The sequence below is a fragment of the Macaca nemestrina genome, chromosome 17 (assembly GCF_043159975.1).
Source record: "Macaca nemestrina isolate mMacNem1 chromosome 17, mMacNem.hap1, whole genome shotgun sequence".
NCBI classification, from domain to species: Eukaryota; Metazoa; Chordata; class Mammalia; order Primates; family Cercopithecidae; genus Macaca; species Macaca nemestrina.
In genome coordinates, this window is record NC_092141.1 from 46,984,421 (window position 1) to 47,010,503 (window position 26,083).

General features: G+C 46.5%; 2 protein-coding genes and 1 long non-coding RNA gene across 3 annotated transcripts in view; 2 read left to right on the plus strand and 1 right to left on the minus strand.

Moving 5' to 3' along the window:
* Positions 1-5,422, plus strand: part of LOC105476872 (myosin XIX) — a 42,247-nt gene extending 36,825 nt beyond the window's left edge. The window contains 5 exon segments of the mRNA XM_071082795.1: positions 30-159; positions 1,967-2,052; positions 2,565-2,861; positions 5,007-5,126; positions 5,129-5,422. Of these exon segments, the coding sequence (XP_070938896.1) occupies positions 30-159; positions 1,967-2,052; positions 2,565-2,861; positions 5,007-5,126; positions 5,129-5,284 (789 nt within the window). The 3' untranslated portion in view covers positions 5,285-5,422.
* A 244-nt stretch (positions 5,423-5,666) lies between these two features.
* On the minus strand, positions 5,667-14,798 carry LOC105476874 (zinc finger HIT-type containing 3). The gene is made up of 5 exons (XM_011733162.3): positions 14,642-14,798; positions 14,469-14,500; positions 8,508-8,594; positions 7,398-7,478; positions 5,667-6,195 (listed from the first exon to the last, which is right to left on the minus strand). The coding sequence occupies exons 1-5, from the start codon at positions 14,725-14,727 to the stop codon at positions 6,014-6,016; spliced, it is 468 nt and encodes a 155-aa protein (XP_011731464.1). The 5' UTR covers positions 14,728-14,798; the 3' UTR covers positions 5,667-6,013.
* A 3,559-nt stretch (positions 14,799-18,357) lies between these two features.
* LOC139359365 (uncharacterized) lies at positions 18,358-25,575 on the plus strand. Its single transcript, XR_011615281.1, has 3 exons — positions 18,358-18,507; positions 18,860-18,987; positions 24,855-25,575. It is a non-coding gene; the product is annotated as an uncharacterized lncRNA (long non-coding RNA).
* Positions 25,576-26,083: the final 508 nt, after the last annotated feature.

Genomic DNA, 26,083 nt, shown 5'->3' on the forward strand with positions numbered 1-26,083 from the left:
CTGCCCTCAGTGGATGCCTTTTCTCCCAGCTGGAGCTTCTGGAATGCGGGCGTGCCCAGGTGCTGGAGCAGTGTGCCCGCTGCATCCAGGGTGGCTGGAGGCGACACCGGCACCGAGAGCAGGCGCGGCAGCGGCGAGCCGCCATGCTCATCCAGGCAGGTAGGTGGGCAGGTCACCTGTCAGCACTGCACACAGACTCCACAGGATGTTGGTTTCCTTTGAAACATGGCTCGTCGAGTCCCCATCTCCTGAAGCTATGTCCCAGCCTGAAGAGATGGATGGCACGTCCCTGTGGTGTGCTGGGATTCAGATTCCCTATCCCTCTCACCCATAATGTCTCTCCAGTTCAATGGAAACCAAGTCACTCCATAAACAAAGGTACTCTGGAAGAAGTGGAGGCTAAACGTCGTCTTTAATTCCTCTTTCTCAGACCCTGACAGCTGTTTAGGCCAACTTTTTTTTCCCTTTATGACAACTCAAACCATTACCTGCTGGGCTCTAGGGCTTAAATGAATTTAAGGAGAAGGTAAAAACCAAAAGGAGTTCATCAAATGAAAAGATGTATTAACCACCATGTTCATAGTGGTCTTATTTTGAAAAGGAAAAGTGTTAGAAAGAACCCAAATATCTAACAGTGGTGATGTCATAGCCAAATGAGGGACTGGACTGTCCCTATGATGCAACTAAGTGTTTTTGAAGACTATTATAAATTTAATGGAGAACCACTTCCAAAATGATATTCATACCTAGATGCCAAACTACATATTTAGGGTGATGCCATCCTTGTAAGGTGTGTTTCTGTGTGTGTAGGCATTAAAAAATTGTATAAGGAAGCTGGGCACAATAGTTCGCTCTTGTAATCCCAGCACTTTGGGAGGCTGAGGTGGGAGTATCACTTGAGCCCAGGAATTTGAGACCAGCCTGGGCAACATGGGGAGGCCTCATCTCTACAAAAAAAAAAAAAAAAAAAAAAAAAATGGCTGGACGTGGAGGCTCACACCTGTAATCCCAGCACTTTGGCAGTCCAAGGCAGGCAGATCATTTGAGGTCAGGAGTTTGAGACCAGCCTGGCCAACATGGCAAAACCCTGTATCTACTAAAAATACAAAAATTAGCTAAGTGTGGTAGTACACACCTGTAATCCCAGCTACTCAGGAGGCTGAGGCAGGAGAATCACCTCACCCCAGGAGGCAGAGGTTGCAGTGAGCTGAGATTGCACCATTGCACTCCAGCCTGGGTGACAGAGCAAGACTCTGTCTCAAAAAAAATAAAATAACAATTAACTGTGCCTGGTGGCACGTGCCCTGGTCCCAGTTACTCCAGAGGCTGAGGCAAGAGGATCGCTTGAGCCTGGAAGATTGAAGCTACGGCCTTACTGAGGCTACAATAAGCTGTTCGTGCCACTGCACTCCAGCCTGGGCATGACCCTGTCTCAAAAAAAAAAAACAAAACAAAAACAAAAACAAAAAGAATATGCTGAAATTGTAGAGAAGGGAATAAAAATTACCACCATCTATTAATTATATCAGTGTTTGGGTATATGGTGATGTGAGATCAGGGATGTATAAAGCGACCAAATTCAACTGAGGATTTTAAAAAAAAAAAAAAAAGCCAATTTTTAAAGGCACAGACAATCCAGACCCCTCCCATTCCCTGGGTGCTGACCTGGACCAAGCCTGAGACGGGAAGTGACTGCTGGGCCCTCAGCCAGTCCAGGCTCCCCAGTGCCCCTTCACTGTATTGTGTAGGTGTATCCAAGTGTGTGGGCAGTGTAAGGAATGTTTAAAAGCCAATTTTGCCTTATGTACTGACTTCAGAACGTTATCTGTAGCACAAGGTAGTCATTTATTGAAAAAAAAATACATATTTGAAAGTTTGACAGCAACTGTGGTGCTGCTGCAGCCAGGTCACTGACAGCTCTAACGGCTCCTTTATTATCTCTCCTGTTTCTGGGCGAACCTCTTAGCCATTCGTTCCTGGTTAACTCGGAAACACATCCAGAGGCTACATGCAGCTGCCACAGTCATCAAGCACGCGTGGCAGAAGTGGAGAGTAAGTAAGACCCAAGAAGTCGGGGTGGGCAGTGGATCAGTTTTAGGGACCAGATGGACCCAAGTGGGAATGCTGGCTCTGCCACTGTAATGCAGGTGGCCTTGGGCAGGTTGTTCACATGTGAGCCTCATATTCCTTGTGTATGCGGTGGGCACAGTAACACCTACCCTGCAGGGTGGTTATGAAGGTAAAGAGTGGTGTAAACAACTCTGGGAATATACCAAACTCTGGAATGTACACTTTAGAAGACTGGGTTTTATGGCATATCAGTTATATCTCAATGGGCTATTTTTTTGTTTTCAAGTAGCATATGTAAGGCCTAAGCACAGTTGCCTGGGGTGTATAGACTTGTGCCATATGGAACCAGTTTGGTTCAGGGCAGCCAGCTGTTCACAACCAGGTGCCTTCAGTTCACCTTGTTAACATGATTTGTTAAAGATAGTTTTGATTTCCATTTTCTGCTAAGAGGGCTAGATAAATCTAAAGCTATAAAGGGATGTTTGCTTTTTAAGATCAGAATGGCCTACCTTGCTGCTAAAGAACTGGATGGTGTGGAAGAAAAACACTTCTCTCAAGCTCCCTGTTCCTTGAGCACCTCGCCGCTGCAGACAAGGTTCCTGGAGGCAATAATCCGCCTCTGGCCCCTGGGACTGGTCCTGGCCAATACAGCAATGGGTGTAAGCAGCTTTCAGAGGAAATTAGTGGTCTGGGCCTGCCTCCACCTCCCCAGGGGCAGCCCCAGTAGCTACTCTGTCCAGACAGCACAACAAGACCAGGCTGGTGTCACATCCATCCGAGCACTGCCTCAGGTACGTTGTATGTGATGGTCATGACAGCTTTGTTCCTGAGAACAGTAGGACCAAAGCCTACAAGTTCACAGTGGGAGTGGGACTGAGGCTGGGACAAGATCCGTCCCTGGCCGGGCGCGGTGGCTCAAGCCTATAATCCCAGCACTTTGGGAGGCTGAGACGGGCGGATCACAAGGTCAGGAGATCGAGACCATCCTGGCTAACACGGTGAAACCCCGTCTCTACGAAAAAATACAAAAAACCTAGCTGGGCAAGGTGGCGGGCGCCTGTAGTCCCAGCTACTCGGGAGGCTGAGGCAGGAGAATGGCGTAAACCCGGGAGGCGGAGCTTGCAGTGAGCAGAGATCCGGCCACTGCACTCCAGCCTGGGCGACAAAGCAAGACTCCGTCTCAAAAAAAAAAAAAGATCCCTCCCTAACCCTACTGGGTAAACCAGAGGCCTACACGTCCCAACCAACTGCAGGTTTGGATTATTTACTTTGTTATAACTGGGAATCTTCCAGAGCCCTTTATCTTTCTAAAAAGTGCTTCTAATTATTTCAGCATCACTAAATCTTCTCTTAGTCCCATTTCCAAATGCAGTGCTGCGTTTCTAGCAAGCTCCCAGCTGATGCTGATGCTCCATGAACCACACTGAGAACCAAGGCTCTAGATGAGTCAGGAACAGGGGGTGGTTAAAGTTCAGTTTAGGGCCTGGAGTGGTGGCTCACACCTGTAATCTCAGCACTTTGGGAAGCCGAGGCAGGTGGATCACCTGAGGTCAGGAGTTCAAGGCCAGCCTGGCCAACATGGTGAAACCCTGTCTCTACTAAAAATACGAAAATTAGTTGGGTGTAGTGGCAGGCGCCTGTAGTCCCAGCTACTCAGGAAGCTGAGGCATGAGAATTGCTTGAACCTGGGAGGCAGAGATTGCAGTGAGCCAAGATGATGCCACTGCACTCCAGCCTGTCGGACAAGAGTCCGTGTAAAAAAAAAAAAAAAAAGTTTGACTTAGGGTAATAATAGGTCAGTTACAGAAAAGAGGAAAAATTCATGAGACGGAGCAAAAAAGAAACTACCCAAGACTTGAGAGCAAATAATCTAGTTAGTCCCACATCACAACTTCGGTTGTGATCAGTTGGTTACCTCAAATGGCACTGGATTTGGCACCATGTTTTCCTCTAACTGTATTGCTTGGTTTTTCTCTTTTTCTAGCTGAGGAAATGACAGGCAGGGTCAGTGGTCCAAGTTCTCTGTGGGTCTTTTTTCATGTTAATTTTTTGAGATGGAGTCTCACTCTGTTGCCCAGGATGGAGTGCAGTGGGTTTAAGTGATTCTCCTGCCTCAGCGTCCCGAATAGCTGGGACTACAGGGCATGTGCCACCACACCTGGCTGTATTTTTTTTGTGTTTTTAATAGAGACAGGGTTTCGCCATATTGGCCAGGCTGGTCTCAAACTCCTGACTTCAAGCGGTCCGCCTGCCTTGCCCTCCCAAAGTGCTGGGATTGCAGGTGTGAGCCACCGTGCCCAGCTGTTTGCATCCAGGGAAAAGTCAGCCAGCACACTCAGGAAGTCAGTGTCACTCAGGGCTTTGTGAGTCACCCCAGTAAGCCAGGCCTCATAGAAATGAAGTGGCCGAGGAAAGGTGAAAGTGTGTTGCACTGGGAGGTAGAACTCCAGGGTCTGGGTCCTGGTTCTGCCCCATTCACTGGATGATCTTGGCTAAGACACATTTTCTCGGAGTCTGTCTATAAAATGGGCTAATACTCAACCTACTGCATGGAGTCACAGCAAGGAGTAAGTGAAATGACAAGGCAGAAGGAAACGCCGAATTTCCATTCAGAGGAATTACTATAGGCCTTAATCTGAATGAAATCTCCCATGAAAACACACAGGCCTGCTAAACAGAAGGGTAAATGTTTTGTTCTTCCGGCTTTAAGCAGTCATAGGAATGTGACAGACATTCCTCTTAGGGAGCGCCTCCTAGGGTTTCCTCATCTGTCTCACACTGAGTGGATGTAACGCTATTTTAATCCTGCTGTGGCCCCCAATTACTAGTACTTGTCCATACCTCCTTGCATTTCTAGCATCTGCTGTGTGGGGTTCTGTTAGGCTTTGGCATTCCCAGGAACTGGGGCTAAAGCTGCAGCTCTCTCTCCCCTCTAGGGATCGATAAAGTTTCACTGCAGAAAGTCTCCACTGCGCTATGCTGACATCTGCCCTGAACCTTCGCCCTACAGCGTTACAGGCTTTAATCAGATTCTGCTGGAAAGACACAGGTTGATCCACATGTGACCTCTTCTGCCTTCACTGGGCTGGGTGATCCCTGGTGCCTTTGTTTCCACAAGGCCTTTTCCTGCCAGCTGCCTTGCCAAAGACATTTAATCAGCACACAGCTGCCAGACTGTTCCCACAGTGCTCCAAATGCACATGAACAACAGTAACGGCTCCAGCCTTCAAGCCAGGGCCCCATGCCCAGTACATCAGTGGGCCTGGGGCTCCAGGCTACATCAAGCACGGATGGTGTCAGGGCTGGTAGTTAGCAAACCAGGGTTAAGAAACATCAGGGCCACGTTTCACTACCTTCACAGATCATGCATTCACATTCCAGCAGCAGTCATGACTGACTGTCACTACAGTGGGGACCCCAGTTCCACATAAGCACTTTTGGAAGAAAACAACCAAAGTTGGCCTAAAATTGGCGCTGGAATTTGGGCTGGGGAAAATTTTGTGGTTATTTCCTTTAAAAAGGAACAAAACTTTAGTATTTAATAAGTTGATTTATTTAATGTAATTTCAAACAATTATGAATAATGCAATGTACAGTAGAATCACATCCTGATTTTATTTAGTAACACTGACCAAGTTTAACTCCATATGAAGTGTAAAGCTTGATACCATTTATGTCTATCAACTGTACCAAAAGTAAAACATTTAAAAACAACCATCTGAATGTCAAGTTTTTTCTCCATAAAGGACTTGCCACCTTAAGGGCCCCACGTCTGCCTGAAACATGAGCCACATCAATGCCGGTAAAGGCCTGTATAACGTAGTCTGCATCCTGGAAACCTCTTCTGCCTGGGGCCCCCCACGCTAGCTGGTCTCCTGAGAGAGGGAGCAGGCAGGTTCTGGGAGTCAAGCACACGTTTGAGCAAGCAGCACAATAATCCATCTTAAGAATCCTCATTCTGGGATGGCTCCACAATTCCTAAACAGCAGTCTGCAAACTCCACAAACAAGGGCTCTTGCATGTAGGCTCTCATGAGCTTTGCTTTGTCTTCCCCCTGATCGAGGTTGACCATCAACTGCCTGAGGTGTGGATTGAGCAATAAGCTTCTTAATGTTGCAGATTTCCCTAAAAATTAACAAGAAAAAAAGCCAATCTGAGTTCAAGTGGGAAAACATGGAGATGGCTGAAAAGTGAAGAAATATTTCAAGTGTAATAAAACTTAGCCAGGCGTGGTGGCTCCTGTCTGTAATACCAGCAATTAGGGAGGTCAAGGTGGGCAAAATCGCTTGAGCTCAGAAGTTCAAGACCAGCCTGGGCAACATGGCGAGATACCACCTCTATAAAATGAAAGGTGAGATCAGCATATCAAACTATTTCCACATTAAATGCAGTAACAGATACTAGTTCTTGGTATCTTTGTAAATATTGTAACTTCGTGCCACTTCAGCTAAGAAAAAAATGCTTTATCAGCACAATCAAAAAGCTAATAATAGCATTAAGCTGCTGGCATGATTTCCTTCTAGCCATACAAGTTGCCAGTGGTGAAGACAGCTATACGAAATACTCTGATGTCTAGGCATGTGATTCGGCGTGCAGCAGGACCAGTAGCAGGGAACCAACAATAATACCTGCATGGTACTTTACAGTCTATAAAATTGTTCACACCTATTACTAGCTCAGCTCCAAACTCAGTCTAATCATAACCATGAGACTAAGTGCAAAGCATAACCTTTTAACATGATTCTGTGACATGGGAAGAATGAAATTAACACACCATACACATGTAACAATGTTTTAAGGACTGAATAAGCAGTGCTTGCTACAAAAATGGCAATACCTGTTTCCCCTTAAATCATGTGATAACCTGTTTGAGTTAAAGGCTGGACTGTGAACTGAGCACTGGGGATCTGGGAATACAGGTCCCTGCTGTACAAATCGGTATGTGAGAGATAAATTACCATAAAATATAACAGTGATTTATTACTAGTAAGTCCAAGTTGCTATGGGAAACCAAAAAAGTGCCTAATTCTGAAAGAGACACAAAAGGTCAAGAAAAGCTTAGCTGAGCAAAGCAAACTTGAAACAAGCCTTGAAGGAGGAGCAAAATTTTGCCAACCTGCAAGACCAGCAGGATTCCAGGCAGAAGGAATGGTGTGGGCAGGCTGGGAGGTGTGACACCCTTATGTTTACAGAATTATGTTGCTAGATAGTAAGGGCCCTGCATGCCATACTTATTCAAGGATTTAATAACTTTAAAAAAAATCACAATCCTTATAACACAGTAAATGTATCTCAACCACTGACAAACAAGCACAGCACAGACTTACCTAAATTCTTTAAATTCTGCAAAGAAACTCTGTCTTCTTCCTCATCACTATTGAGAAAATCAGCTATAGAGTCATCATCATCTAAGGAATACAAAACAGTCAACGGCTCATGACTAAAAAGGAGGCCTGGGCACCAGATTTTAACAACTACTTCAACTGGATAAAAATGTATGCACACACATGTAATAGTGATAGGGGTATTCAAGCAGGTACAGACAAAAATCCTCTTCTCCGGAGTTTGTGACTATACTAACACTCCTTTTTTAGAAGAGGGAGGCTAAGTGAAAGAATTGGTGATTTTAACAAATGCACCCTAGTGTTCACATCCTTACTTGTATATGTGGTCCTGTGGTCTTTAGGCTTAGACCCTGGCTGTCTAATAACTTATTACCCATCCCCACCTCTACTTGGCTCCAACCCTGTGATGGGCCAATTAACTGGATGCTCTGTAAAAAACAGTCAAGCAGAATCTCCTGTGCTTTCAGCATGGGCAGAAACTGCTGGCATTGCCTGAACCCAACCTGGAAATTTCTCAAAGGGCAAAAATGGGCCATGCCTTTGGAGTGAATGTTCAATACCTCTTTGGTGGCACCAGAGGGGCTGCTTTCAGAGCCTGGCATGGTGCATGACACCCAGGAGGTATTAAAGAACATTTAGATGGCTGGACGGATAGGTCGACAGCCCACTACTGCTATGAGCTCTGAACCCCCAGCAGCAGCGAGATGATCTAGGACAAAGAAAGCCTCCTGCCTGGGCTGAGCTCAGGTGAACTGACAGCCCCAGCCAGATTCATGGAGGGAGACCAGCAGCTGTGGGCTAGAGAAGGCTCCTGCCAGCAGGGCCCACCACAAACCCCCAAACCACAGCCATGGCCTTTCTCATCTCTGTCTTCTGCCCATTTTTCTCCTGAATACTGCTTTCAGGCTGTTGCCTCAACATCACCCATGATGACATAGCCCCACTCCTGATGCTCAGGGCTAAGAAAGCTGTTGTTTCCCAACGAAGCTCTTGTTCTGGATTCCCTGACCAGCTCCAGTCTCCCCTTTTCCTTCCTTTCAACTTTTTCTATGTGAAGTCCCTTGTAGATTTGTTTGAAGTCAACCAACCCACCTTTGTTTTCCACAGGCTTTATGGTTTTGGTAGGAAGAGCTGATCTTATTTTTTTCTCAACAGGACGAGCTTCAGGGTTGCACTGTTCTGAAAAAGACACAAATCCCAGGCCCACATTACCTCCATTTCAGCAACAAGGCTGCACCTCCCCACCAAGCTAGCATCTAGGTAGGAAGCAAGTGTCTGGGGTAAGGGATGTGGGTGGGTGCCCAGGAATGTGAAAGAAGTGAGAGATCAAAGCAAGAGGGAGGTTAAGGAAAATTGCCAGCAGGCTGAGAAAGCAGGGCTCATTCATGCACCCCAAGAACTTGTCCCCATCCTCCCTACCCTGCCGAATCTTACAAGATTCTCACCACAATTAACTGGGGTGTTTGAAATAGCTTCTATAAACCAGATACCAGATGGGATAAAACTAGAGAAAAAACAACCAAAGAACTTACAAAGTCAACAGAAGGCCAGCTGTGCTGGCTCACATCTGTAATCCTAACACTCGGAGGCCAAGGTGGGAGGATCACTTGAGCCCAGGAGTTTGAGACCAGCCTGGGCAACCTAGCAAGACTATGCCTCTACAAAAAATAAAAAAAATCATCCAAGCATGGTGGTGCATGCATGTGGTCTCAGCTACCTGGGAGGCTGAGGTAGGGAGATCACTTAAGCCCAGTATGTCAAGGCTGCAGTGAGCTGTGATTGTGCCACTGCACTCCAGCCTGGGTGACAGAGAATCAACAGAGCATGAAGTCACAGGAAAGGATTCTGAGGACATAAAGGCAGGACCAGATTGTAGAGACTTAAAATGTAGATTTGACAATATGCTACGGAAAGGTTCTGGTCAGGTAGGTGGCAGTTACAACAGCTGCCAGTGACTGAGTGCCAAGCACTGTGCCAGGTACACAGTGAGATACATAGTGGCTCAATGAACCTTTAGAAAGCCCCCATGACATGGAGACTATTAATTCCACTTACAGATGAAACGATTAAATTTTCTTGTAATAAACTTGTCCATTGGTGTCCACAGCTAGTAAGTAGCAGAGGCAGATTTTAGAATCCAGGTCTAACTTTACAGCTGTGCTATACGTGTAAGGAACACACCAGGAGGGACTGGAGAAGAGGTGAATTTTCTGAGTTGTACCTGATCCCAAAATACATTTGTGTCTAAGGGGCTCAAAAAGAGGCTGGAGCTAAAGATTTGCATGTCAGCAAGAAAAAAAAAAAAAAAAATTTTTAAAGTAAAAGAGAGACCACCTACCTAGGAATAAAAGTCAAGGACCAAATTTCAAGGGAGAGATCTAGCAAAAGGGAGGACTGGGCACAGTGGTTCCTGCCTGTAATCCCAGCAATTTGGGAGGTCGAGGCAGGAGGACTGCTTAAGCCCAGGAGTCTAAGACCAGCCTGGGCAACACACTGAGATCCTGTCTCTACGAAAAATAGATAAAGTTTGTCTCCATTACTCAGGAGGCTAAGGTGGGAAGGCCACTTGGGCCCAAGAGGCCAAGGGTGCAATGAGCTGTGATCACGCCACTGCACTCCATCCTGGGCAAAAGAGCAAGACCCTGTCTCAAAAAGAAGAAACAAGGAGAATCTACAGCTATGCCACCCGGAATGCACCCTATCTCATGTGACCTCAGAGGCTAGAACAGGGTCAGGCCTGGTTAGGACTTCAAAGGGAGAAAGGGAGGAAAGAATACCACAGAGCGGTATCTTCCCAGCCTCCAAAGGAGAATATCAAGAAAGAAAAAGCCAAACACAGCAGATATTCATAGGAATCAAGAAAGATGACAGGCTAGACACGGGTAGCTCACGTCTGTAATCCCAACGCTTTGGGAGGCCAAAGTGGAAGGATCACTTGAGCCCAGGAATTCAAGACTAGCCCAGGCAATACAGTAAGACTTCATCTCCACAAAAATTAAAATTAAAAATAAATAAGCCAGGCATGGTGGCGCATGCCTGTAGTCCCAACTACTTGGGAGGCTGAGGTAGGAGGATTGCCTGTGCCCAGGAAGTCAAGGCTATAGTGAGCACCACTGCACTCCAGCCTGGGTGACAGAGCAAGACTGTTGCAAAAAAATAAAAATAAAAAGACAAATGAAAAGTGTACAACAGATGTGGCTATTAGAAATTTCTGATAAAAAATTATTCTTTATTAAATAACACTGCCTATAGCAGCAACAAAGGCAAAATTAATGTAAATATCCACCAATAAGAAAAATAAATATTAAAATGACCATACTACCCAAAGTAATCTACAGAGTCAATACAATCCCTATCAAAATACCAATGACACTGTTCACAGAAACTAAAAAAAAAAAATTCTAAAATAAATATGGAACCACAGAAGATCCCCAAGAGCCAAAGCAATCCTGAGCAAACAGAACAAGGCTGGAGGCATCACCACTACTTGGCCTCAAAATATACTACAAAGCTATAATATCTAAAACAGCATGGTACTAGCATAAAAATAGACACATAGATCAATGGAACAGAATAGAGAACCCAGATATAAATTCACACATTTACAGCCAACTGACTTTTCACAAAGGCACCAAGACCATATACTGGGAAAAAAGCACTCTTCAATAAATGGTACTGGAAAAATAGGATACCTGTAAGGATAACCATATGCAGAAGAATGAAACTAGATCCTTATCTGTCACCATATATAAACATCAAAATGGATTAAAGACCTAAATGTAAGACCTGAAACTATGAAACTACTACAAGAAAACACAGGGGAAATGCTTCAGGACTTTGGTCTAGGCAAAGATCTTATGAATAAAATCTCAAAAAAACAGGCAACAAAAGCAAAACTAGGCAAACGGAATTCTATTACACAAAAAAGCTTCTGTACAACAAAGGAAACAACAGAGTGAAGAGACAACCTATAGGATGGGAGGAAATATTTGCAAAATATTCACTTGACAAACGGTTAATATCTAGAATACACAAGGAGCTCAACAGCAAAAAAAAAAAAAAAAAAATTTAAGTGGACAAATGGGCCGGGTGTGGTGGCTCACACCTGTAATCCCAGCCCTTTGGGAGGCCAAGGCAGGTCAATCACCTGAGGTCAAGCGTTCAAGACCAGCCTGGCCAACATGGTGAAACCTCGTCTCTACTAAAAATACAAAAATCAGCCAGGAATAGTGGCAGGCACCTGTAATCCCAGCTACTCTGGAGGCTGAGACAGGAGAATCGCCTGAACCCCGGGAAGCGGAGGTTGCAGTAAGCAGAAATTGTGCCACTGTACTCCAGCCTGAGCGACAAGAGTGAGACTCTGTCTCAAAAAAAATAAAAATGGACAAATGGCCCGAACAGATACTTCTCAAAAGACGACATACAAATGACCAACAAGTACATGAAAAAATGTTCAATATCACTAATCATTAGGGACATGCAAGTCAAGACCACAATGAGATATCATCTCACCAAAGTAAGAATGGCTATTATCAAAAAGAAAAAAAATAACATGTTGGCAAAGATGTGGAGAAAAGGGAACTCCTATACACTGCACTGTTACTGGGAATGTAAATTGGCATAGTCATTATGGAAAACAGCATGGAGGTTCCTAAAAAACTACGAATAGAACTACCATATGATCCAGAAATCCCACTACTGCGTATATATCCAAAGGAAATTAAATCAGTCCGCCGAAGAGATACCTGCACTCCCGTGTTTACTGCTAGTCCCAACAGTCAAGACATGGAATCAACCTAAGGATCCACCAACAGATGGATAAAGAAATGTGGTACATATACACACTGGATATTAGCCATAAAAAACCATGAAATCCTGTCACTTGCAGCAACGTGGATAAGACCAGATGACATCGTGTTAAGTGAAATAAGCCAGGCACAGAAAGATGTTCTTGTTAACATGTGGATGCTAAGCAAGTTGATTTCACAGAAGTAGAGAGTAGAATAGTGGTAACTAGAGGCTGGAAAGAGTAGAGGGTAGGGGGCTAGGGAGAAGTTGGCTAATCGATATAAAATTACAGCCAGATAGGAGGAGTAAGTTCTAGTGTTACACAGCACCTTAGTGTGACCATGCTGGCAGCAATTTATACTTTCAAATAGCTGAAGAGAGGATTGTGAATGTTCCCAACATGAAGAAATAATGATTATTTGGGGTGATGAACATGCTAACTACCCTATTTGATCCTTACACATTGTATACAGGTATTGAAATATCACATTGTAACTCATATTGTGTGCAATTATGTGTCAACTAAAAACAAATATTAAAAAGAAAAATCTACCAATAGGAAGCTTTATATAAATAATGGTCGTATCAACTATATAATGAGTCCTTTAAATCAGTGAGCTAGAACTTGTATGCACTAGTTTTTGTTTTTAATTTTTTTAATTTTTACTTTTTTTGAGACGGAGTCTCACTCTGTTGCCCAGGATGGAGTGCAGTGATGCAGTCTCGGCTCACTGCAACCTTCGTCTCCATGGTTTAAGCAATTCTCCTGCCTCAGTCTCTTGAGTAGCTGGGATCACAGGCACGTGCCTCCACACCCAGCTCATTTTTGTTTTAGTAGAGATGTGGTTTCATCATGTTGGCCAGGCTGGTGTCAAACTCCTGACCTCAGGTGATCCACCCACCTTGGCCTCCCAAAGTGCTGGGATTACAGGCGTGAGCCATTGCGCTCGGCCTGAATGCACTACGTTTTGAAAAGTGCCCAACATATAAAATCAAATGAGGATGTTGAGTACAGTCTCACTGCTGAGATTCTAAAAGCTAAAAAAAAAGTTCGATATATTGGTACAAGAGTGGAAATAAGCTGAAAGAATCTACGTCAAACTTTTTTTTTTTTTTTTTTTTTGAGACAGAGTCTTGCTGTCTCCCAGTCTGGAATGCAGTGGTGCGATCTTGGCTCACTGCAGCCTTCTCCTTGCGGGCTCAAGCGATCTTCCCACCTCTGCCTCCTGAGTAGCTGGGACCACTGGCGCAGACCGCCACGCCTGGCTTTTTTTGTTTGTTTATACAGACAGGGTTTCACCATGTTGCCCAGGCTGGTCTCAAACTCCTGAGCTCAAGTGATCCGCACACCTCAGCCTCCCAAAGTGCTGGGATTATAGGCGTGACCCACCGCGCCCCGCCTACATCAAACTTTTTTTTTTTTTTTTTTTTTTCAGACTGAGTCTCGCTCTGTCGCCCAGGCTGGAGTGCAGTGGTGCAATCTCGGCTCACTGCAACCTCCACCTCCCGGGTTCAAGCGATTCTCCTGCCTCAGCCTCCTGAGTAGCTGGCGCGCGCCACCATGCCCGGCTAATTTTTGTATTTTTAGTAGAGACGCGTTTTCACCATGTTGGCCAGGCTGGTCTCGAACTCCTGGGCTCAGGTGATCCACCCGCCTTGGCCTCTCAAAGTGCTGGGATCACAGGCGTGAGCCACCGCGCCCGGCCAGGTCACTTATTTTTAACGGTACAAAAGTGTGTTCACATACACAGAACTTACTTAGTTCTTTTTTTCTCTTAACAAGTCAAGGACTTCTCCTTGTGTTGTACATGGACTTACCTCTTTGTTTCTAACAAGACATTATTTACACGAGTGAAAATATTGTTAAACTTGCGCAGTTTCAGCCAAAATGGTAAGGGGCTACACCAGAATACTGAGAAAGAAACTGCTAGGGTAGACCTCGGTGGGAAAAGCAATCGGTAACTATTTCTAAGTAAGAAGAGTAGCACGCAGAAGGAGGGGCGGGGTAGAAGAAAGGCTACTGACTGTTCAAAACCGTGAGAGCGATTACAGAGAGGGACAACAGAGGGAACTGTCCGACACACAGGGAGAGGCCTATGACACCAGGGACCAAGTCAGAGGAAGCGAGGTTCCTGCAGAACCCACGGAGACCCGAGGCGGAGAAAGAAGCGCAGCCCAAGGGTCCACGCCCCCAAGACGGAGGCTGGACGTGGGGGCTACCCCGCGCGAGGAGGGGGCCGAGGGCTGGCGGGGACGGGGACTCACCTTTGTGCTTCCGGAAGCAGGCTACAGAGCAGCTGTAACAACAGAAGCCACAGGCCGCGTCAGCCCCGAGGGCCCGCGGCCCCTCCAGCGGCCCGCCGGCTGCCGCCCGGCCTCCCGCCCTCCTGCCGTGGCCGGACACCCGCACCCCCAGACCCCGCGACCTCCCCGCTCACTAGGGCACGCGGCAGGCCGGACAGCGGTATTTGGGCTTCTCCAAGCAGATCACGCAGACGACGGTGCTACATCTGAGCGACGCCATGGTCTTAGTGAAGGAGACTGCTTCCCGCGCCGCCGCGCGCGCCTCTCACGCAGCCGCGCCCGCGTGCACGCCCCTTTTCCGTTTCCTAAACGAGGACCAATCAGCACTCAGCAGGCAGGCAAAAGCAATGGACCGATCCTGCTCACTGTTCCAGTCCTCGTAAGTAGAGCGTCGATATACTCGATGTGCATCTAGTAGCTGCTTCCCAGTTTTCCTTGATCACATCACAGCGTCGAAGAACTTGTGTAGCCCTGTCCCTGTCCCTGTGCGGCCGTGTGGCTTGGACCAAGTCATCGACACTGTCCAGGTGTGTTGCCCCGCATGTAAAAAAGAAAACAATGCATGGAAGTAAACGTCCTTTACTTTCTGGCTTGGACTTCCTGAATCTTGCAGGGACATTGGAGTTCGTCCGCCCATCTCATCTGCTTATTTTTGGCAAAGGACGAGTCCAGACACTGGGCGAACCAGAATCGGTTGGATCACGCAGTAGACAGGAACCTGCCCTTCCCAACCTAGGCCATTTTTCACTGGGGAAAGAAAGATGAGCCTGACCACTGGCAAATGTCTGAGCTCCAACTGTGAGCCCTTCAGTGCTGGGGACCCCCCTGGATCTTCTAATGAAGAAGTCGTCTCTGGCTTCTGGGAACTTAATGCTTAGAATGAAAGTAGGACAGGGAAACGGGGAGGAAAGAGAGTCACTCTTAGAGTCCTGCCCTCGCTACCCTGCACCTGCACGCCCCTGAGAATGAGTGCTTCTTAAATTTTGCACTCTAGGCTCCTCACACCTCCCCCTAGTCCCGGAAGCTAATGACCAGGAAGCAGGCCAGTGACCACTGGCCCCAAGACGGGGATCCCAGACAGATGAGTCTGGACAGATGGGCTATGATGGGACTTGAATGCCACCACAAACTTTAGGTTTAGACAAAGTCATGTGTTTTTTTTTGATTTTTTTTTTTTGTTTTTTTTTAAGGAAATTTGCTTGCAGCTAGGCATGGCCCAGCCTTACCTTGGCTCCCATCCTACCTGCACTGGGCCCTCCCAGGGCCATAAATTGCCCTCACCCCCAAGTGCCTCCTCTTCTGTGTTGGCTGTTCAGCCTTCAGGGTCCCTCTTCAATAAAGGTGTCTGCAGGGATGTATCTGCAAAATCCAAGGCAGTGGTTTGAACCTTGGCTCAACCCCCTCCCTGGCTGTGTGACCTGGCGGGGTTGGTTACCTGCTCTGAGTTCCCTTATCTATTAAAGTGGATGTTTGGGCCTACTTTCCTGAGCTGTTGTAAAGCAGAGAGGAGACCATGTGCAAAAAGTTTTGTAATCTGAAGTGCTACATGATATCTAGAAAGAGTCTTAACTCTCATGGATCTCCATCTGGACCGCATGAATGAAGGTCTCAGGCCCCAAGCCACACCCCTCCAAAACAGTTCTGCCATCTGCTTCTTGAGTGAGAAGTGAGTAATGATCCTTCCTTTGGGCGTGGCAACCCAGTCCAGTCCTCAGTGCTGAAGCTGCTAGGCCCTCTATCCACCTGCATGTCCTACTTGCAGCTGCCCCAACCTCCAACCTCTGCCTGGGACCCAGCCTAGAATCCAAAACCGGTCCACACAGGCCTAGTAACTCGCAGCGCTCTCATATTGTTCAACAGTTATACCACTGATGATTTGAACTTGAAGCATCCCAGAAAGTCCAGAGAAGTCCTGGGAAGGCCAGAGAAGGCCAGTGACTTGTCCAGGGCCATATGTAAATCCTGTGCCAAGCCGGGCATCGTCGCACCAGCCTGTAGTCCCAGCTGCTTGGAAGGTTGAGGCAGGAGTTCAAGACTGCAGTGAGCTATGATTGTGCCACTGCGTTCCAGCCTGGGTGACAGAGAGAGAGACCCTGTCTTAAAGAAGAAAAATTTAGGCCAGGCACAGTGGCTCACACCTGTGATCCCAGCACTTTGGGTGGTCAAGGCAGGCAGATCACTTGAGGCCAGGAGTTCAAGACCAGCCTGGCCAACATAGCGAAACCTTGTCTCTACTAAAAATAGAAAAAATTAACTGGGTGTGGTGGTACATGCCTGTAATCCCAACTACGAGGGAGGCTGAGGCACAAGGATCGCCGGAATTCAAGAGGCAGAGATTGTAGTGAGCCAAGATCACGCCACTGCATTCCAGCCTAGGTGACAGAGCAAGACTCTGTCTCTAAAAATTAAAAAAAAAAAAAAAATTAATTTAATTTAATTTAATTTAATTTAAAATCCTGTGCCCAGCCAGGTAAGGGGGCTTACGCCAGTAATCCTAGCACTTTGGGAGGCCGAGGCAGGCACATGGCTTGAGCCCAGGAGTTCAGGACCAGCCTGGGCAACATGGCAAAAACCCATCTCTACCCAAAAAGATACAAAAATTAGCGGGGGGCCGTGGCATGAGTCTGTAATCCCAGCTACTGGGGAGGCTGAGGTGGGAGAATCGCTTGAGCCCAGGAGGCAGAGGTTACAGTGAGTGGAGATCATGCCAGTGCACTCCAGCCTGGGCAACAGAGCAGGATCTTGTCTCAAAAGGAAGAGAAAGAGAGAGAGAGAAAAAAAAGATCCTGTGCACTCTCTGACATGGGTAGAAGTTTGCCCACTGTGGAGGACATCACCACTGCTGCTTGATTTGTCCTGTGATGTGTGTACCGAGGCTGAGGCCAGAGACAATCCTAACCATTTTCAGGGGCTCAATCCCTCCCACCCGCATCCAAACCACGCTGACCTGTGAGTGGAGAGATGATGACTCTAGCAAAAAAAAAAAAAAAAGAAAAGAAAAGAAAATTCGGCCGGGCGCGGTGGCTCACGCCTGTAATCCCAGCACTTTGGGAGGCCAAGGCGGACAGATCACCAGGTCAGGAGATCGAGACCATCCTGGCCAACATGGTGAACCCCGTCTCTACTAAAGTACAAAAAATTAGCCGGGCGTGGTGGGGGGCGCCTGCAGTCCCAGCTACTCAGGAGTCTGAGGCAGGGGAATCGCCTGAACCCGGGAGGCGGAGGTTGCAGTGAGCCCAGATCGCGCCACTGCATTCCAGCCTGGTGACAGACCAAGATTCCATCTCAAAAAGAAAAGAAAATAAAATTTCTGGAATCCCTCCCATGCACATCCAAGCAGGGAAGAGGCCCCTCCTCCACTCTGGACATCTGGATGCCCCCAGCTTTCCCCGACCTTCGCACCCCTAGTCCTCTAATGTCTGGGAAAGGAGGTGGGCTCAGCCGCGATGGCAGTTAGGTGGTGGCACACTAAGAAACAGCGCATCTCCTCCGGGCAGTGGCCAGTTCAGACAAGAAAGGGGGCCGTGTGACCCCAGGCCCAGCAACTAGATGTCCACACTGACGTCCCCTCCAGACCCATCTTAATGGCCGCCCAGGGCTGTCTCGGGCCTCCTGGGCGTCAGCCTTGGGCGCAGTGCGGGCACTGGAGAGAGAGGCGTCGTTGTCGAGGTTTTCAGAGCTCTGCCTCCTGGCAGCGCTGTCCGGCGCGTTCGAGACGAGTCCGGGCCAATCACAGGCTGGAGACGCGCAACGCCGCGCCGGGTCCCGCCAGAGGGCGCCGCAGGCCCGCACTGCCCGGGTGGAGCGCGCTCGCCCGGATTCCCGCGCAGCTCGCGCCCCGCCTGCGCCCCACCCCGTACGGGAGGCTCAGCGGTCTGGCAGCGCCGGGAAGAGCAAGTCCAGGCTCTGATACATACCTCGGACATCGCCAGGCGGCAGGAAAGTGCGTCGAGAGCGCGGGGGTGAAGCGGGCGACCCGACGCCCACGAGTGTTCCTACGGTAAAGCAGGGCCTGCGCTCACCGAGGGCTCCGCGTGCTGTCCAGGGGCGGTTCCCCGCGGTGTCCACCGCCCAGCGCTTGCGGACAGCCCCGGGAGGCAGAGTGCCCGCTGACAGCTGGCCGCCCGCAGTAGCCTGGTTAAAGTTGAACCGCACTTCCAGAGCGTGTGGGTTGCTCGCCAGGTCGCGATCCACTGCCTTCCACCCTCCTGGCCTCCGGTGATGGGGCGGGCAGATCGGCCTAATCTCCCCCACGTGCTGTGTGGCCCTTGTTAGAGGCGGAGGTTGGTAAGGGCGAGCCCTGCTAGATCTCAGCTCCTTTCCGCAGCTCTGACACTTGCATTCTCCCCCAGGGCACGGGTGAGCCAGGGCCAGCACCAGAAGTGACTATGATGGGCTCTTTAGGGACTGCTGCCACGTTCTCACCTGCGTGCCTCTGTTTCCCCTCTGGTATCTAAGAGAGAGTAGTTCAGGCGTTAAAGTGAGTTACGTTGCGAGTGGGAGTCAAATGAAGGAGGCCTGAGGTTCTGGTGGAGTGGGTGGGCCCAGAAATCGGTGTCCAACAACTCTGCGTATTATTTCCTACTCATGAAATTATATCCATCCTCCAACTCTAGACTAAATGACAGTATGACCTGCAGTTGGACTTCATGGAGAACTTCCAAAATACAAAAGGGATAGAAAACAATTGCATTATCCACAGTCCCAGAACTGTTGGGAGAGCACAGACAACAGAGGTCACCACTGCTCCCTGAACACACCCTACCAGCCACAACCCCACATTTTACTTTTCTCACGCTCATTCCCATTTGCAAATGCACATCGATCTTCCACCTGACATTCCCAAGGACACACAGAGATGTGAGGAGTCAGAGCTACCGAACCAGCTTCCCCAAGAAGCCTCTAAATGTGCCCTGTAGAGTGGGTGTGCAGCGCCAAGCTTTTCACAAACCGCTGAACCCATCTCCACCTCCCACATGGCAGCAGTGCATAAGAACTCTGCTCAGTGAGGGGCAGGGAAGAGGAAGTGAGACCCCAGGTTTATTTCCTTATCATTTAAAAATGATGACAAGAAATAGATTTTTTTAGACAGAATCCAACAGGATTCTTCACTAGCGGATCTACATTACAAGAAATGTTTAAGAAAGTTATTCAGACAAAAGGAAAATGACATGAGATGGAAATTTGGATCTGCACAAAGGAGCACCAAAAATTGTAAACATAGGTAAATTCAAAAAAAATTTTTACTTTTTTTTTTTTTTTTTTTGAGGCAATGTCTTGTTCTGTTGCCCAGGCTGGAGTGCAGTGGCACGATCTCAGCTCACTGCAACCTCCGCCTCCCGGGTTCAAGCGATTCTCCCACCTCAGCCTCCCGAGTAGCTGGGACTACAAGCGCCCGCCACCTTGCCTGACTAATTTTTGTATTTTTAGTAGAAACAGGGTTTCACCATGTTGGCTAGGCTGGTCTCGAACTCCTGACCTCAGATGATCCACCCACCTCGGCCTCTCAAAGTGCTGGGGATTACAGGTGTGAGCCACCGTGCCAGGCCCATTTTTACCTTTTTAATCTCTTTAAATGATAACTGGTTCAAGTGAATATAACAGTACATTGTGGAGTTCGTAGCACATGCAGAATTAAATATATGAAAGTGATAACACTTTCATAAAACATAAAAATGATGGAGAGAAATAGAAGTTACTAGGTAAGACTCTTACACTATATGTGACATGGTGTAATATTATTACCTCCACTGTGGAGGTAAAATGGCATCAGGTACTCAGTCTCAAAGAAGGCAGCATTGTGGAGTAGTACTTCAATAAAAAAAGAGAGAGAGAGAAACTAGCAAAAAAGAAAAAAAGAACAAGCAAATGGGATAAATAAAAAGAAATAGCAAGATGATAAACTTAAACCCTTCTGTATCAACATATTAAATGTAAATGGTTGCCGGGTGCTGTGACTCACACTTGTAATCCCAGCACTTTGGGATGCTAAGGCAGGCAGATCACTTGAGGTCAGGAGTTCACGATCAGCCTGGGCAACATAGTGAAACCTCGTCTCTACTAAAGATATAAAAATTAGCCAGACATGGTGACGAGTGGCTGTGATCCCAGCTACTCAGGAGACTGAGGCATGAGAATCACTTGAACTTGGGAAGCAGAGGTTTCAGTGAGCCGAGATTGCCCACTGCACTCCAGCCTGGGCAACAGAGTGAGACTCTGTTTCAAAAAAAAAAAAAAAGGTAAATGGTTTCTAAACACTTACTTAAAAGACAGATATTGCCATATTGGATTAATCCCGGCTAATTTTGTATTTTTAGTACAGACAGGATTTCACTATGTTGGTCAGGCTGGTCTTGAACTCCTGACCTCAAGTAATCCACCCGCCTCGGCCTCCCAGTGTTAGGATGACAGGCATGAGCCACTGCACCCAGCCAGAATATAAAAACCTTGAACAACACTATCAACCCACTTGACCCAATTGACATTTATAGACAACTCTATCCAAGAATACATTATTTTCACGTGCACGCTGAACATTCCCCAAAATAGATCATAGGCAGGACCATAAAACACATTTCATCAAATTCAAAAGAACTGAAGCCATTCAAAGTATGTTCTCTGATCACAAAAGAACTAAATTAGCAATCAGTAACAGGAATATTTCTAGAAAATCCTCAAACATTTGGAAACTTAAAAATACACTTACAAATAATGTATGGGTCCGCCAGGTGCGGTGGCACACACCAGTAACCCCAGCTACTCTCGGAGGCTGAGGTGGGAGGATCACTTCAGCCTGGGAGTTCAACGACAGCTTGGGTAACATAGAAAGATCCTGTCTCTAAAAAAAAAAAAAAAAGTTTAAAAAAATACAGTAATGCATGTGCCAAGGAGGAAATCACAAAGGAAACTAAAAAAATTTTTCAACTAAATGAAAAAAATAGTCAAAATTTGTGATACACAACTGAGGTTTCTAGCATAAAATACCTACTACAGTGGTCATTCTCAACCAGGAGCAATTCTCCCATGCCCAAGACATTTGGCAATATCTGAAGACACTTTTGGTTGTCACAGCTGGAGAGGGGTGCTGCTGATATCCAGTGGTTATAGGCCAGGGATGCTGCTAAACATCCTGTCATGCATAGGAAAGCCGCCACAACAATTATAAAGCCCCAAATGTCAACAGCGCTGATGCTGAAAACACTGCTAAATTAGAAAAGCCTCAAATAAATGATTTAAGCTTCCTCACTAAGAGACTAAAAAAAGAATACCAAAGTCAGCAGAAGAAACGAATAAACTACGTGCAGAAATCAATAAAACAGAAAATATCAAAAAGTGATAAAACCAAAAATAGTTCTTAGAAAAAAATCAGTAAGATTGAGAAATCTCTAGCCAGACTAATGCAGAAGAAAGGGGTGGGGGGGGTGGATAAGACATACATGGATCAGATGATTCTACATGGTTAAGAGGTCAGTTCTCCCCAAACTGATCTGTAGAACAATGCAATCCTTATCACAATCCTAGAAGACTTTTCTGTTGAAACTGGCAAGATGACTGTAAAATTTAAAGGAAGGCCGGGCACAGTGGCTCACGCCTGTAATCCCAGCACTTTGGGAGGCTGAGGCGGGCTGATCACGAGATCAGGAGATTAAGACCATCCCAGCTAACAGGGTATAAACCCCATCTCTACCAAAAATACAAAAAATACCGGTGTGGTGACACGCGCCTATAATCCTAGCTACTCAGGAAGCTGAGACAGGAGAATCGCCTGAACCCGGGAGGCAGAGGTTGCAGTGAGCAAGATTGCACCACTGCATTCCAGCCTGAGCGACAAAGTGAGACTCTGTCTCAATAAAAAAAATTAAAGGAAATGCAAAGGATATAGATTAGCCAAATCTTTTTTATAAATGAAAGAAAAAGTTTGAGAATGCATATTACCTGATTTCAACACTCTGAAAAGAATACAGTGAAGAAGACAGCATCATGGTTTGTTTGTTTGTTTGTTTTTAATTGTTGTTGTTGTTCTAAGAGAGAGGGTCTTAGCCAGGCACAGTGGGTCACGTCTATAATCCCAGCACTTTGGGAGGCTGAGGCGGGGGATCACCTGAGGTCAGGAGTTCAAGACCAGGCTGTCCAACATGGTGAAACCCCATCTCTACAAAAATACAAAAATTAGCCGGGCATGATGGTGGGTATCTGTAATCCCAGCTACTCTAGAGGTTGAGGTGGGAGAATCACTTGAATCCAGGAGGCAGAGGTTGCAGTGAGCCAAGATCTTGCCATTGCACTCCAGCCTGGGTGACAAAATGAGACTCCATCTAAAAAACTAATAATAATAATAAGAGAGAGGGTCTCACTATGTTGCCCAGGCTAGATTCGAACTCCTGAGTTTTCCTCAGGCCTCAGTCTCCAGAGTAGCTAGACTACAGGCATGGACAGCATGGTATTGATGTGTGAATAAACATAACATAAAGGGACAGAGTGAAGTCCAGAAGTAGAGCCACACCAGTATGGTCAATTGTTTTCACCAAAGAAGCCAAGGTGATTCAATAGTTACTTCAACAAAAAATGACTGAAAAATTAGACTTCATAGCCAGGCATGGTGGTGCACTTCTGTAGTCCCAGATACTTGGGAGGCTGAGGCAGGAGGATTGTTTGATCCCAGGAATTTAAGTTTACGATGAGCTATAATCGCACCACGGCACTCCAACTTGGGCAACAGAGCAAGACCCAGTCCCCCTCCACATAAAAAAGAACTTCCATATGCAAATAATAATAACTTGAAATGGCTCATAGACCTAAATATAAAAACTAAAACTAAAACTAAAACTTCTAGAAAAAATGAGGGAACATCTTTGTGACCTTGGGTCAGGCAAATATTTCTTAGGTTAGACATAAAACCCACAAATTACAAAAAAAACTAATACATTGAACTTCATTTAAAAAAAACCCCAAACCCCAAACTTCTGTTCTCCAAAGACACTGTTAAGAAAAGGAAAAAAACAAACCACAGACAAGAAAAAATATTTGCAAAAGACATCTTAAATAACTTTTGTCTTTTACCAGCAAAGAATAAATACAGATGGCAAATCAACACATCAATAGATACTCAGCATAAACAGCCATTAAGGAAAAGCAAGTTAAACTCACAATATAGCACCACCACACATCTACTAGAATGACAAAAATTAAAAAGACTGACAATACTAAGTGCTGACAAAGAGGCAGAGCAACTGGATGTCTCATATATTGCTGCTGGGAATGCAAAATGATTCAATCACTTTGGAAAAGATCTTGGCTGGTTTTGTTTTTAAATAAAGTTAAACATATACTTATCATCCAGCCCAGCAAACACAGTCCTAGACTTTTAGCTAAGAGGAATGAAAATGTATGTTCACACAAAGTCTTCTCTGCAAAAGGTTATATCAGCTTTATTCATAAAAGAAAAAAAATAGAAATAACCCATTTGTCTATTAACCGATAAGTGGAAAAACAATTTATGGCAGATTTATAGAACAGAATACCTCTTAGCAACCTAAAGAAACAAACCAGTGATATAAGCAAAATTGTGGATTAATCCAAAGCATTATGTTAAGTTAGAGAAAAGCTAGACACGAAAGACTACATACTGTCTAATATTTATATGAAGGTGTAGCAGCCGGGCACAGTGGCTCATGCCAGTAATCCCAGCACTTTGGGAGGCCAAGGCAGGCGGATCACAAGATCAAGAAATCGAGATCATCCTGGTCAACATGATGAAATCCCATCTCTACTAAAAATACAAAAATTAGCTGAGCGTGGTGGCGGGTGCCTATAGTCCCAGCTGCTCAGGAGGCTGAGGCAGGAGAATCACTTGAACCTGGGAAGCAGAGGTTGCAGTGAGCCAAGATGGTGCCACTGCACTCCAGCCTGGCAACAGAGTGAGACTCCATCTCAAAAAAAAAAAAAAAAAAAAAAAAAAGGTGTAGCAAAGGCAAAAGGATGGTGACAGGCCAAGGCAAATGGGGGAGTTGATGGCCAAGTGGTATGAGGAAATTTTTCAGGATGCTGGAAATGTTCTATATCATGACTTCAAGGCTGGATACAGGTCAACTGATGCCTTAAACACAGCCCAACAATGATAACCCCTTGGCCCTTTCACTGCCTAAAATAAAGAACTTAGGGGTCCCTCACACAAAGCATCTGATGAGTTAACACTAGCCAGATCCAGGCAGCTATGTTTGCATTGAATGGAAGCAAAACTTTCCTGCCTTGAGACAGAAACAAAGGTGATATCTGATGATACCTTCAAATCAAAGTTTTAAACTAGTCACTTACCAGCCAAAGACAATTGTTTCTATTCTTTTGCAGATTACAGTTGAACATGGCAGATAAAGAAAATTACAAAAAAAAAAAAAAAAATCTGACTAAAGTCGAGTGTAGTTATGAAAGTTAAGGGCAATGATACCTGGGGTAACGGTGGGGATGCAGGGGATGGACTCTCTGTAGTATCCCCTTCCCTTGGTCCCCTAAGCAAATTCCTTTTTAACTTAATGATTATCCAAGGCTGCATGGCTTTTATCTTTTTATGCTGCCTCTCAGGTCCACAGCTCCAGTCCTAGTGATAGTGACAAGAGGCAGAGAAATTCTAGGCAGACAGGGGTGGGTCCCTGGTGAAGCCCCACCTTCAAGCCAAAAAGCCTGAGACCACAGCCCAAAGTGAGAACTTATATCCCTGTTTTCCTGCTTGAATGTTGCCTGTTCCTAAACCACCATGGTCCGGCCCTGCCCCATCCTGTGCCTATAAAGACCCCAGACTCAGTCGGTAGAGAGGAGAGGCAGCTGCATGTTGGGGACTATGGCCAAAGTCAGAGAGAACCGACTTGACTTCAGAGGGACAGCCTGATGGTGTAAATTCAAAGAAGAATCCGACCAGAGACTGCTGGACCTCAAGGGAAGATTACCTACATCCCCTGGCCCCTTTTCAACTCCCCTTCCCTCTGACAGCCACTTTTATCAGCAATAAAATCCCCCACATTGACCATCCTTCAATTCTTTTGTGCAACCTTATTTTTCCTGGATGCTGGACAAGAGCTTGAGGGCCACAAGTATGAATACAAAAGGCTGTCACACTGGCCCTTTGCCGTCACTGGTGGAAGGCAGCCACCTCACATGAAAAGGCAGAGGGCCCACTGAGCTGTTAACACTTAAGCTGTCCACGGATGGCAGAGCTAAAAGAGCAATGTAACACACCCTCTGGGGCTTCAGGGGTCCCAGGCATCTCCATCCTAGATGCTGCCACGGGATCTGCCAGTGCCCAAAAGTGCTTGTCCTGGCTCTTGCACCTGCTCACCTGCATGCTACCTCCTGTGAGTGGTGCAACACAGCCAGTGAGTGGAGTTCGCTCCTGCCAGTGCCAAGGTGGCCAGCTGGTTCCAGCACTCATGCACTCCAGTTCCTGTCTCATTCACTCACATACTCCCGCCTGTGAGGAGTTGAGAGCTGCAGGCTGAGTAAATGAGGCACCCTTGTTGCAAGTCCCTCGAAGGGGTCAGGGAAATATCCTGCTTCACTGGGGGGCCTATCCAGGATTCCTCAGA